This window comes from Lutra lutra, chromosome 4, assembly GCF_902655055.1.
Source record: "Lutra lutra chromosome 4, mLutLut1.2, whole genome shotgun sequence".
Classification (NCBI taxonomy): domain Eukaryota; kingdom Metazoa; phylum Chordata; class Mammalia; order Carnivora; family Mustelidae; genus Lutra; species Lutra lutra.
In genome coordinates, this window is record NC_062281.1 from 60,005,209 (window position 1) to 60,020,000 (window position 14,792).

The 14,792-nt window shown below is 37.3% G+C and overlaps 1 protein-coding gene across 3 annotated transcripts in view; it reads right to left on the minus strand.

The window, feature by feature from the left end:
- Positions 1-414: 414 nt before the first annotated feature.
- Positions 415-14,792, minus strand: part of GDAP1 (ganglioside induced differentiation associated protein 1) — a 47,784-nt gene continuing 33,406 nt past the window's right edge. For all 3 annotated transcript variants that reach the window (XM_047724731.1, XM_047724730.1, XM_047724732.1), the window contains 4 exons: positions 8,363-8,536; positions 7,063-7,157; positions 4,927-5,041; positions 415-3,907 (listed from right to left, as the gene is read on the minus strand). In XM_047724731.1, coding sequence (XP_047580687.1) covers positions 3,525-3,907; positions 4,927-5,041; positions 7,063-7,157; positions 8,363-8,536 — 767 coding nt within the window. In that variant the 3' untranslated portion in view covers positions 415-3,524. The remainder of the gene's footprint in view (positions 3,908-4,926; positions 5,042-7,062; positions 7,158-8,362; positions 8,537-14,792) is intronic.

A 14,792-nucleotide genomic window follows, 5' to 3' on the forward strand; every position in this document is an offset into this window, starting at 1 on the left:
GGCTAGAAATATGGATGGCAAGTTGAATAATCATAATCTTGCCATAATCTTGAATAATCATAATCTTACTCAACAAAAGAGAACTGGCTACATCAAAAATAAACATAAATATCATAAAAGTAATCTTTGAAACCAAGTGAACATGTAACAAAACCATTTTGAAAAAAATAACATTCCCTTGGTATTTGTCATTTCCATGCCTATCCCATTCAATAGCAGCAGAAGAACCCCTTTAATGACCAAGAGCAATATATTATTTTTTTTTAAGATTTATTTCTTTATTTACAGGGAAAGAGAGAGAGAGTTCAGTGGGGAGGGGGAAAGGGAAAGGGAGAGAGAAACTCAAGCAGACTCTGTGCTGAGTGCAGAGCCCCACAAGGGACTTAATCTCATAACCCTGAGATCATGATGACCATGACCTGAGCCAAAAATCAAGAGCTGAATATTTAACCAACTGTCCACCCAGGGACCCCACAGCAATATGTTATTCTTTAAGCTACCACTTATTTTAATGATAAAATTATGTGTATTTAAATAAATCATGAGTAATTATTATAAGGAAAATATGGCATCTTGTAACTAAATATCTTTAATATCTAACTTCTGCTTATTTTATTCTGTCCAATTACCACACTATGTTATGATTTTAAATGAAATCTGTTTTCTTTAAAAATATTATAAAATTAGTACTTGTAGAGTTCATATTGATTATCCAGTTACTTTTATTGATCTTACAGGCAGAATAGTATCTTGATCTATCACATTCAACAACACCAAAATATATACAACTCTGGTGTCAATATCAATAATCACTAAAAATCAAGCAAACATTTACAACTATGTGCAATTAAGGGAAATTGATTCAAAAGGCATGTAATTGTAGTAACAATAAAATAGCATTTATATATTAAGACATACATAGTCAACCTAAATTTAGTACCTCAGGCATGTTTATAATTTTGATATTTATACAAACTTTGGAAACTGAGGAGTACACTGGCCAGTCACCAATGATCATGGGGAAAAAAAAATAGACAAAAGTGCTTATTTTGCTAACAGTATATGTTTAGCTCTTTAGCCTGATATTGTGTGATATTGTTATCCCTTCCCAAGCATTAGAAATCAATACTACATGTGCCTCAAGCTTTTTTACAGATGAATGATCTGATCAAGATGCCCTCATTTCAGAAACTAAGGTCATTAATGTTTATCTTCACTTGAGCCATTTTAGAAGGCTTGCTGAACCTAATGCCCAGTCTCAGACTACTGTATAAACAGCGACATCTAGTGGGCATTATGATCCCAAACATTTTATAAGTCCAAACCAAGGGTATCCACGAAACAAGTGAAATCACTAGGATGCATCACCTTTAATATTAACACAAGAATATTTCCAATGAAACTATATCAGAAAATTACACTTCCCAGTAGACTTTCTCTGACTTAGTAATAAAATAAATTTAAGAAAAGCCAGCACTGGGTTTCTAATCTTTGTTCTTAATCAACTACCTTTACATTGGTAAGTATCCTTTGTAGATTTTTATAAAAATCCAATTTCATTCTCTTCATGTCTGAATTCTTGCTTCTAATAGGGTTATATAAAGATCTCTGAAACATGATGAACTACTAAATAATCAGTTTTGTGGCTCTTTTAGGAATATGAACTGGAATGTCCCAGCAATAAATAAATCCAGCCAGTCTCGATGACAATGCACTGAGGGGCAATATTAAGATATTAGAAAAGCTGCCAGTCTGTTAGTTATTGTTGTATTGAGTTTACACTGAGATGTTATTAATTTTTGTAAACAAGGAATATCCATTTCAAGACTCTCTAAAATAACTGATTCATGAAATGGAATTATAGACTCATTTTACCATCCAAAAGTCATTTCCTAAGTATGACTGTTTCCTGTTAATGAAAAAGTCAGTACATTCTTTGCCTGTTTTGCATAGCCAATCTGAGGCAATCCAAAAAGCTTTTGTTGTTTGCTGGAACCTTAGCTCATCATTCTCTATACATACTTCCAGCCAGAGATCTAAAACTATCCCCCAACTCCCTTCAGGCCAGCTCCAGGGAATCTGTATCCTCCTGTCACCATGAAAATTTTTTCCTGAGCACAAACTGTGTATGATGCAATTCCATGGTTGTTCATGGGACACCCTGGGATTGTCCCTTCCAGATGGACTGAGGTACCCCCGAAACGCCTAAACATACATAAATGAATATAAGTGGACTTCACTATGAACTTATTTCATTTCCCCAAATTAATTTCCATGGACTAAGACTAGACCTTTCTCCTTCTCTTTCTCTTTAAACTTTTAAGACTTTGTTAAGGACAATAAACAGATGCAAGGTCTAGACCACAGTTGTTTTTTTCTTAAACACACCAGCCTCTTCAAACACAGAATGGGCATATTTAATCCTTCCAGATCATTAAACTATCCACGACCCAGCCACATGCCATGTTGGTGATTAGCTGAGACATTCACCTGACTTCCACTTGTGTGCTAAAAAGGGCTATATAAGCTCAGACCCCCAGTGACTGGACAAAAAGTCCAAAGGAGGGATATCTCACAGGCATCATCCAACTGGGGGAACTGTGAGGAAAAGAAAGGAACCATTTTATAGCACTTAAGATTTTCATGTAAATGCTAGGCAGACACGTTCCAGTGGTCATTTCATACCCAAGTATATAAGCAGTTAATCTTATTAAAACAATGAGTGTGATTCATATGCATTTAAAATTAATACTAAGGTCAGAGGAGGTACTGTTAGTGTAAAGCCCAGAATTTTCTCCAGCCCACTCCCACCAGTAACTCCCTAGTGCTCTTCCCAAGGTCTTAAGTATAGGAGGATATGTGGGCAGGGGCCACAAAACTCTAATGTTTACTAAGGGGACAGGCAGCCACTGAGTGGCATTGGTGGCACCTGGAGGTTGCCCTTTACTGCTCTTCACTATATAGACTTCCTTTTCCCTCTTTTCCCTCTCTCTGTTCCCTTTGTCTCTCTTATTTCTGCCTGAATCTAACAGTGATCATGTGAAGCACTGTTGTGCCCTGCTGCTGTCTGAACCCAGCTTGTAAAACAAAGATGATTTCTGAATTTCAGTGGAAAATGTTGTTAACTGCTGTACATTCAAAACATCCAGTTCACCTCAGATGAAGAGCTATGGACAATCACAGATTATTACTGTCTGCTCCTAGTAAGAACCTCCTCCCAAAAAGTAATTCAGAACTTGAACTTGCATTCTGAGTTAAAGATTAATACTCTATCAGCATTTACATATCTTGACCTTGCACATGTTTTAAGGATGGATTAGTTCAGATTTGCAAGTAAGTAATCTCAAAGTCACCAGTCCACAAAAACATTTTCATCACCTCCTCTCCCCACAAAACTACCCAAAGAGTAAAGTAAATTATACTTTTTACTAATGGCCCAGGGTCATTCTTCACTGGGCCTGGAAGAGTATACAAGAGTCTAGTTGAATGGTTGGATGAGTCACCACCACTAAATCTCTACAAGCCTAGAAATAATTTGGTCGGGGTCTAAGTGCTAATATCATGCTGCCAAGTCTCTTTCTGAAAAGCATAAAAGCAAAATATCCCATTCCTGCAAGCAAACCAACCACAAGGGTAGTGCCAAGAACCTTTGGGGCCCTTTTCTTGGCCACCCGGAATGCTGTTGGCAACACTGCGGAGATTAATATATTGTTGACATGTCCTAACACCTTGTTAAATGTTTTTCTCTTCAAGACACGTTCGTAATAGGTTTCCAAGTTTGGTCGCTTTCCATTTCCCCAGTTTCTCCTCGCAAACCCCAGGAACTTCAGTCGATGTAATGTGACAGCAAGAGAAACGTCTGCCAGGGTGAAGGATTCTCCGCAGAGCCAAGGCTGGCGGCCCTCTTCTAATCAGAAAGAGGGACACAGAGAATTAGGGGCAAGCGCTATACAGATAGATGAGCTGGCATCTTTTGTCTCGGTCTTGGGGGCGAGTGTGAGTACAGCAAAAGATGAAGGCCATGGGACATTCTCTTGACAATCCTACTCAGTGAGTAATTCTAACCTAAGACAAAGTCCATGCCAGTGTATCCCAAGCGAAGAGAGATTTCTTGGTATCTGTCAACCACCTACATCCCTGAGTGAAACAGGAGCCATCTGAGCTCAGAGCTGATCTTTGATATTGAAAAGGATTCTAAGGAGCCGAGAGCCTCCAAACCAAAGGAGTCAACAGATCTTTCCTCCTGACTTAGGAAAACATCAGGTGAGCTTTAGGAAGATCTGTAAAATTGGGCCTAAAATGTCACTCAGTGATTGTTGCTCCTAGTTACTTATGTAAAGCAGAAGAAAGTTCCTATTGTGAAGCAAGCTTCATGTAACATGGTCTTCCACTTTGTCACCAATTAGAATAGCGCAAATGGTCCATGTGCATGCACCTGGGCAATGGCAGGATCGTGCAGTTAGGTTCACAGGTACAATACAGGGACGCTCACCAGCCAGCCTGCAGATTTCTACAGGCCATCCCCCATTTTATACTTCAGACTGGAAGTACTCTCCCTGCCTAGGGAAAAAACTAGATGGAGCTTTCAAGCAATTACTCTGGTTATTCAACCAAATGAACTACTATAATTAAAAAATGTGTCAAATGGTCTAAGTAGGAATCTCTCAACCATAACTTTAAATGGTGCGGAAAAATCCTCTACCAGTCACATTTCTCATAGACACAGACTGGTTATCATTAGACATCTGGGTTTTGCTGAGTTCAGTATTATTATTATTGTCAGGATAATTTAAACTGCCCATGAATAAAAATAATAAAAAAAAAACAGACTACAGAATGTTTTTGGTAAAATCTAAGAGTATTCCCATAAATATGCCTGGCATCCAGCAAAAAGAAAAACAAAAACAAAAACAAATGAGAACCTACCTGGGGTTTCTTCATTTCTTCTTTGCAACTCGGTTTCAACCTGATCCAAGACTTTCTCCAATTCATCAAGAATTTTCTTCAAATATTTGACATTGTCATGGTCAAGCAGCTTTGACTAATTAGCAAAAATAACTAAATAGGTTATTTATGCCTGCAAAAAAACAATCAATACAGAGCAAAGCAGACATAAACTCTTCTAAAGCCGGAGACTATTAATCCATGACAATGAGGAGATCCAGAATAATGTTAAAGCCAAAGCAAACCTGAGGGAAAATGCTCTGGCTGTGAGAATACTCCATGGGCCAGACCCACTGGTCTACCGGGAACTCCTGTAGGACCAGATGACCAGACATGGCCAAGAATACAAGGGACACAGAGAGACTCCTCTCAACTCCCAAGGAATGAATGGAACTTCAGCAACTTTCAAGGAATGAAAAACTGAAGGGTCAGGCCTGAGGGAGAAATTTGAATGCAGTGAGTTAAAGACCAAGAGGAAAGTAAGGAGTGCTGTGTGTCCAGGCGTTTCTTTTGCGCAGCACACTTAGCTAAGATAAGATAAAGGAAAATGGGAAGTTGAAGAGGGTGGGGAGTGTTGGTGTTTGGTACATTTTTAATATGGCAGAAGCTTGCATGAGTTCTTAGGCCCTGAGGAAAGAAGCACCAGAAAGAGAAAGGCTGACTGTAACAGATGAAGCAAAGCCCTGCTCCTTAGGCGGCAGGCAAGTCAGAGTGAATTAACTCAAAATGGATTAAAGACTGGAATGTAAGACCTAAAACCATAAAGCTCCTAAAAGAAAACAGAAGTGGTAAGCTTCATGACATAGGTCTTGGCAATAATTTTTTGAATCTGACACCAAAAACAAAAACAAAAATAAGCAAGCGGGACTACGTCAAACTAAAAAGTTTCTGCACAACAGAGGAAACCAAAAGCAAAATGAAAAGACAGCCTATTAAATAGGAGAAAATATTTGCAAATTATGTATCTGATAAGGGGCTAACATCCAAAATATAGAAAGAACTCCTACAACACAATAGCAAAAAATAATCTGATTTTAAAATGTGCAGAGGATCTGAATTGAAGACATAAAGAAGACATATAAGTGGCCAACAGGTACATAAAAGCATGCTCACCATCATTCATCATCAGGGAAATGCAAGTCAAATCCATAGTAAGATATCACCTCACAGCCGTTAGAATGGCTATTATCAAAAAGGCATGAAATAAGTACTGGCAAAGATGTGGAGAAAAGGAAATAATTATGCACTAGTGATGGGTATGTAGACTGGTGCAGCAACTATGGAAAACAATACAGGGGTTCCTCAAAAAAATTACAAATAGAACCACCATGTGATCCAGCAATTACACGTCTGGGTATTTATCCAAAGAAAACAAAAACACTAATTCAAAAAGATATATGCACTCCCATGTTCATTGCAGTTATATTTACAATATCCAAGAAACAACCTAAGAGTCCAGTGATAGATGAATGAAGAGATGTGGTATATATACACAATGGACTAATATTCAGCCATAAAAAATAATGAAGTTTTACCATTTGCACCAACACACATAGATCTCGAGGGAATGATGCTAAGTGAAATGGGTCAGACAACGATATATCCTATAGGATCTCTCTTACACGTGGACTCTAAAAACAACAACAACAAAACAAAAACTGAGCTCATAGAGAACAGATTAGTGGTTGGAGGTGGAGGAAATGGGTGAACGGTAAGAAGAAAAAAATGAGAGAAAGGAGAGGAGTATAATAGAAGAACAAACTTGCCAATTGCCCCATTGGTATTAAAGTCCTAAAGGTCTAGCTAGGCCTTAAAGTGGCAGACTACCTGAAATGACAGATTTCTAGTATATTTTATGAACTTGCTTTTTCATTTTATAACTTTCCTTGACAATCAGCATGAGAAATACCTGCCTTTTAAGCAACTGTCATTAGGTTTGAATATTAAATCTAATTAAGAAAAATTCTTTCTAAAAGCAGAATGTAAGCCAAAGGTAACATGCACTGGTGATTTGCAAATGTTTAAAAGGACATGTTCTAGAAATAATGAGACTTTACAAAAAGTAGAACATTTAATACAAAAAGTGAATGTCAATTGAGAACAGCCTGGTTTACTTACTTTAAGTCGCTTCTGTTTTGCGATGTATGCCTCTTGTAAATCTGGGTTTTCTTCAGCAAGCTTTTTCAATTCCGATTCTGTGTTACCAATTTGGCCTGATAATAAAATCATTTGTGAAATAGGAAATTATTTCCTCCCTTCTATACAAGAAAAAAGGAGAAGCTAGGAAACTTCATGGTAAGAGCATGAGCTCTGGGGTTCATGCCCTGACTCTGCCTTAGACTTAACCTCTCTGTGCCTCAGTTTCCTCAGATTCAAAATGGAACTATCAGAGTATCGGCTACATAGGCTAAGGATTAAATGTGAGGCACCCAGGAAAGCCCTTAGAGAGAGGCTCAGCAGATCAGAAGTGCTCAGTGCACAGTAGTTGTTCTACCTTTCAGTACGTTTCAAGTTTTTGTTAATGGACTTCTATATGAAGACAAGGAAAAAAGCCTTATTAAAAAAATATATATATTAACTCCAAGTGATAGAATTATATTCAGACCACCTGTTTCAAATCATATGAGTACTTATGCAGAGAAGGAGGAGGAACAAGAAGATAAAACAGGAAAAGGAGAAGGAAGGAGGGGATGGAAGAGGAGAGAAGTATCAAAAGGAAAGAAAAATAACATAAGTTAGAGAATTATAAAGATGAGATATGATGTAATGGAAAAAATGTAATTTCTAGAATCAGAAGATCTGGGTTTGAGTGTTGCTAGTCAAACATCCCCAGAGTCTGACCATGGCCACCTTCCCTTACTGTCCTATCCCAATCACATATGCCATAGAGCACAGTTTCTCTTCCACATCCCATGCACTGACAGTACTCAGCAAAGGGGAGAGCTGGATATCACAACTCAATCTTAATAAATCTCAAATCACTCAATTTAGAGGTAGACTAATGGTTAGACAGCCTGTAGTCCAGCTCCCTCACATAATGAAACAAAAATTAAGGACCAGAAATGTGAACTCAGTTGCCCATAATCACCATCAGATTCCAGATTTCATGATTCTTAGTCCATCTTCTACGAAAACATGTTATGTTCTTTACTTTTCCACAGGCTACTCTTCTGAATTTTACCCAAGCTTGGCCCTCAAGGCTAAGAGCTGGAAAATCAGCTCCTACAGACCATAAATGTCCGGCTGAACAGCTGAAGTATAGATTAATCTGACTGGTGCATGGATCGACCTGTAACATGAATATCCATGAAGAAACTCAACAACCCTGTCCCCAAGTCTTCATGAGACATGCCCCGTCTCAAAAATGAACTAGAAGAACTTTGAAACTAAATTCCAAGCTTTTAAGATTGTTACATACTGCGAATCCGTGTGGTTGCATAAGCTGGGATCATGGAGTCCACAGTTAGCTCAGGATGTAAAATGCAGCCATGGGTATAAGCATCCATTGGCAATGAGTCAAGCAGTTCTCGATAATGTTGTACCCGTGGGTAATACATGCTTCCTTTATCAGGCATTAACCTGGGTGTTTTTTCTAAAAACATATACATAAACATTAAAGAAAAAGTTTCAAATCAGAGGTTACATCCAAAAGCAAAATCAAAAACCCAAACCCCTTTAGCAGTGTTTTCAATGTTACATCAAGGCATTTAAAAGATGATATCTCCCCAGCCCAGACATGCAAAATTTGAAATGGACTGATGTACCAGACTAGATCCCACACAATGATCACAATGAAATTCCCTCACTTCTCTACATTACAAATTGCTACTCTACCCACAAGGCCCAGTTATTTATGTCAACTCCTCTATGGGACATTCCCTAACCTCCTAAAACTACCAATAACTGATTGGATCAGGTGTGCTTTCCTCTGTACATGGAAAATACCTTTGTAGATATACCATCAGAACCTTATCACCTTAATTGGTTGTCTGTATCGTTTTGCCCTATGAGCTTCTTCAGGGCAAGGAGTCTGTGATTCACTGTCTCTCATAATGTCTCATACATATTAGGCCATTGATAAACATTGGTTAGGTGAATGAAAACTCATTATGAAAAGATAATCAGAAACCACTCTTTCTAGATTCTAATTAACACCAAGAGTGACCCTTTTGATGCTATGTGAATGTACACTGAGAGTCTTCACAGAATTCACCATGAATTTCTAATATTTTATATCTAGAAAGTGGATTCTACATAAATCCTCAATTTGCTGGTTAAACCCTAGACTCCAGACTACTTGAGGGTAGGGACCATGCACTGTTCTCTGTTGACTTCCCAATGCCTAATATAATATTTGGCTCACAGCAGGTGTTCAATAAATTTCAATTAATATATTCCCAAGTTTCTAGTTGTCATAGAATATTTGAGCTGGAGGAGCTCTGTAGCAGTTAACAAGGACACTGAGATATAAAGGCTGAAGTATTACCCCAAGATCACAAAGCTAATTAAAAGCAGAATAAGAACTAAAGCCATTGATTCTTAATACCATGCCCTGCTTTATAATATCATCTTCAAGGGGTTTACATTTCAGAGACTATCCAAGAAGAATAAAGATGAACCACATGATCCAAAGTTCAGGACTATGTCCCTTCAGAAACACTTCCTACTTCTGACTCTCCAACTACCCCTGAAAAATGCCAATGAGCTTATTCCAACAAATGAAAAGAACCGACTCAATTTTATTCATTTATTTCTTAGTTTGGGCTATTTAATTTAGAATCCTTTTGAGCATCCCACACTCATTCATAAGTGTTGACAATTAAGAATTGGTTGCAGAGCATTTCAGACAAGATCTTGTAATGCCATAATCCAAGTGGAACAAGCTCTCTAAGCCAACAGACTATTTCTGACTCTAAGAAAAAATAAGATGGATTACTCCTCAAACCTGTGGGCAAATTTCTAATTCCCTGCTGGAGAGTCCAATTCTGAAGTCTGCATTGGAATAACCAGGAATGAAGTGTCAGCCACATACTGCTTGTCAACAGTGGATTTACCCAACTACAGCACACTTCCTTGCAGATCTTTCAGGATCTCAATATATCAGTAGGATCCCAACCAATGCCTGGTAGACATGTCCATAAGGACAACAGACTGAAGTCCTTCTAAAGTCCTTGAAACACTGAAGAGTTCTTAACCTTTTGTGTGCCACAGACCTCTTCTCAAAATAATATTCTTAAACATACAACACATAGGATTGCAACAGAAACTGAATATACTGAAATACACTTATCAAATTTTAAATTATGAAATACTAAAATGGGTGCCTTTTATTAGTACATTAACAAGATTTAGCAGCAGGTCTAATAACTACCATAATTTCAAAGTGGCTATAAGCATAAGTTATTTTTAAGATAACTGCAGTAACCTGATATGCTAAGAACATATCTGTGATTTCTATTGGTAACAAAGTCACAGGTACTCCTCATATTGTAGGTTTATGCCTACATTGGAAATGAAAGGAATTGATGAGTTTCTGTTAGAAATTAGTGAAGATATAATTTATTTCCCCTCTAGGACCTCAAATCTCCTGAATTCTATTCATAGACCACTAAGGGCAAAAGTTCTCAACGTGCTATCTAAAAATCCTGAGCTTTTTCTAGATACTCTCAGTGGGTCCACAGAGTCAAAGCTACTTTTATAGTAATACTACAATGTTAATTGCTTTTTCACTTATTCTCCCTCAAGAATACAGAGAATTTTTCAGAGGCTACAGGACATGTGATGGCTCTATCACTCTGACAGTTAATGAGATGTGGACTTGTGTATTCATGTGTTTTAAATTTTTCTCAATTTTAATTCCTAATTTGGCAAATATTAATAGATATACCCCCACAAAGCTCTCCAGTGTTCTCAATAATCTTTATGATAAAGGGGCCCAGAAACCAAAAAGTTTAAGAACCACTGCTCTGGGAGTCCAAAAGCCTCAAGTTAATAACCAAAAATGATATAGCATATTAAAATTCTTCCAAGTAGATAAATTTTTGGCCACTGGCTCAGGCTACTTTCTGGTGCCATGCCTGGGGCTTGTCTTCAGAAGAGGATACCACTTCCTTCTGGGAAAGTGAATTAGAGCAGGAAAAACACTGGTAATTGTTTTCTGTGGAAGTTCCATCTGGCTAAGCCCAAATTCTTCAAAGGAAGATAAATGTTCAAATCCCCGAAAATAATTTGTTCTACTCAGGACACTATTACTATGTAACTCTCTACTATAACACTATGTCAGACAGAGCATAAGATACTCACTGAACCCAAATTCTCATCCAGCCTGTCTCCATGGCAATACATGCAATGTGCTGTCATTATTCTCTACACCAAAGCACAATAGTGTCCCTGCCTCTGGAAACAGAGTTTTTCAAAAGGCCATTGGGAATTTCCTTTGAATTTTATACAGACCTTCCCTCTCACTCTCATTCTATTTTATTTCCAATCTTTCCATAAAGCATTTTTGTTATAACACACGCACAAAAGAAGGAAAGGAAAGGGGCAAGGGAAAGGGAAGGAAAGAAAAGGAAGGGAGGGGAGGGGAGGGAAAAGGAAAGAGGAAAGGAGAAAGAAAACAGAAGAGGGATGCCTGGATGGCTCCCTCAGCTGGGCATCTGCCTTTGGCTCAGGTCCTGATCCCAGGGTCCTGGGATCAAGTCCTGCATTGGGCTCCTTGCTCAGCTGGGAGCCTGCTTCTCCTCTGTCTGCCACTCCCCCCTGCTTGTGCTCCCTCTCTCTCTCTCTCTGATAAATAAAAATAAATTTAAAAAAATTTTTTAAAGGGGCGCCTGGGTGGCTCAGTGGGTTAAGCCACTGCCTTCAGCTCAGGTCATGATCTCAGGGTCCTGGGATCGAGCCCCGCATCGGGCTCTCTGCTCAGCAGGGAGCCTGCTTCCTCCTCTCTCTCTGCCTTCCTCTCTGCCTTCTTGTGATCTCTCTGTCAAATAAATAAATAAAATCTTAAAAAAAAATTTAAAGAAAGGAAAAGAAAAAAGGGCATTCTGGTTGGCATTCAAGTATGCAGCTCTTGATCTTGGGGTCATGGGTTTGAGCCCCACATTACTTAATTAATTTTGCAGAGATTACTTTAAAAAAAAAAGCCATTTTTAGTATTCTACCTCAGTCAGGAGTGAAAAAGCAATAGAAGGCTTACAGGCGGAAGGCATGAAATCAGAGGACTTTTAAGAAGCAGGCATTGAAAAGAGTTTCCAGCATTAGGGAATAGAGTTGCTGTACTGGAAACCAGGATAAGTGACTAAGCTGGAAGAATAAATAAGTAAACTGGCAGGAGACCAGACTTCTTAGAAGAACTGAGTAGGGAACAAGGCAGGTCTTGAACCGCACCTAAATTTAAGCAGGTGCAGATAGACATAAAACAGAAAGATGTGATAATGAGAGAAAATAAGTTTTTTAAAACCAGAAAGAAAAGATACAATAAAAGCATTCTGCAGATATTTCACAGGGACAAACACCTCCATACAGTCTCAAGTCTCTGCATTGCTCAGTAGAATAACAATGGCCTTGAACCATTTTAAAAAAAAAATCACATTCAGTTTCCCCAAGTGCAAAAAAATTAAAAGAATTTAAGATCCTTATAGGCATAAGCTTCCATTATTTTTCTACATTGATTTCTCTCATTTCCCATGTTCCTCAATGATGGCAGATAAAGAAGGCATAATTATACCCTATTTTCAGGGAAGACTCCCTCCACTCCACAGGTCTATTTGAATAATTTTCATCTCTTCCTTATCATTATTAATTCAATGAAAACAGACTTCATTCCTATCTTTATCCCCTCGAGAATTTTTTATTTTACTTAGGTCACTTAGTAATAACATTGGTATATTAGATAATATGCAACAGGTAGTTGAATAAAACTGTACCCTTCAACCAGTCAAACACCACACTATTAAAAAAAATATAATAAAAATGGTAAATAAATTATGACCTGAAATAAAAGTTATGGGTACAAATGACTCCAATTCAAAGCTGTCACAACTATAGAACTGGAATGATCAAATCTAAACACAGATAAAAAAAAAAAAACAACACACAGTGTCAAATTATAAAAGTTCATTATATGCAGCCATGGTTTTCTGAGAAAGACAAACTTATAGCACTATTTTCAATAAATTTTATACCTTAAGTGGTATTATATTTAAGACTTTGAACAGAAACATTTGTAATTGGGGAGCAAAACTTCTTTTATCAGATGGTTTGTTCCAATTATTGTTAACACATAATATGGAATTAGAACCTTTGCATTTTGACACCCCGACCTGTCCACTAAAATTGGACAAACCAAGGAGTAAAAAAAAGTAACTTTTTAAAGCCACTTTATTGGCACAATCATGAGTTTTAAAGGCTCATTTTCTTTTCCTTATCACATACCATATTTTCTCCACACTTAATTAGAACCTTTGTGCTAATCTACAATTTTAGTAGATGTGCTAAAAGACATATAAAGTTACTCAACTATATATGATAGGCTCTATTAATAGACAAAAATTTGAATAATTGGAAATTCTTGCCTAAATAATTAATGTAACAGTAACTTCAGAATTATTTTTAAAATGAGTTGATTTTCAATAGATATTGACAAAAATCTTATCCAAAAAATATATTTCCTAATGAGACTTATATACAGTACTTTAACATCACACCAGAGTACTTTATTTCCAAACCAAGTTCTATTTCCTAAGAATAAATGAGGTATATATAAACCAAAGACATGAGACATGATCTTCAGGGAACTCTTATATACTAAATTACCAAAATTCCATATTCACCATATGACAGCCTTGATTCCAGATTACCACTGAGTCATCCGGCAGTAGTAAGTAGTAATGTTCTAGTATTTTGTAGTCATTTCAGACCCACTTTTTTTTTATTATCTAGTGTCCAAATTAAATTCACTGAGTTTATTTTACAATCTATATTAGCGAATATATTCACTTGTTACATCCACTGTACCTGAGTTTCCCTAGTTTGCTTAGTATCACACCTCATCTAATTTAATCAATTGCATGTGTTAATATATCTACTCTTCATTGCAAGCCTGAAGAGAAAAAGGTGTCACATATGTGAAAAGGAATCTATAAAACTGAGTAGTAATAATAGCCCATAAAGACAGATTTGATATTATTATCAAGTTTACAGAATGAAACTATCTTTGAAGATTAGTAAGCTTCTAATTATTAGGGATCTTTGAAATATCTCTGGTCTTTGCACCAATTAACACCCAAAAAATGGCTATTAAAAGAATGAATAAAGAGATTGTTCTTTGCCGGCCTTGGTTGAACAGCCATAATTCAGTACTTCTAAATTCTTTTATTTTTATTTTTTTTAAAGATTTTGTTTATTTATTTGACAGGCAGAGATCACAAGTAGGCAGAGGGGCAGGCAGAGAGAGAGGGGGAAGCAGGCTCCCTGCTGAGCAGAGAGCCCGATGCGGGGCTCGATCCCAGGACCCCGGGATCTTGACCTGAGCCGAAGGCAGAGGCTTTATCCCACTGAGCCACCCAGGCACCCCTTAAATTCTTCTTTTGACACAAATTCTGACTTCAGGAATATCATCACTGATGTCTACATCACTACTGCTTTCAAAAAAGAAAAAAAAAAAATCAAGGAGTGCCTGGCTGGCTCTGTCAGAGTGGCACGTGACTCTTGATCTCGGGATCATGAGTTCAAGCTCCACATTGGGTGCAGAAACTACTTAAATAAAAATAAAACTTAAAAAAAATAAAAAAACTTATTAAATAAATAAACTACTTAAAAAACTACTTAAATAAAAATAAAACTTTAAA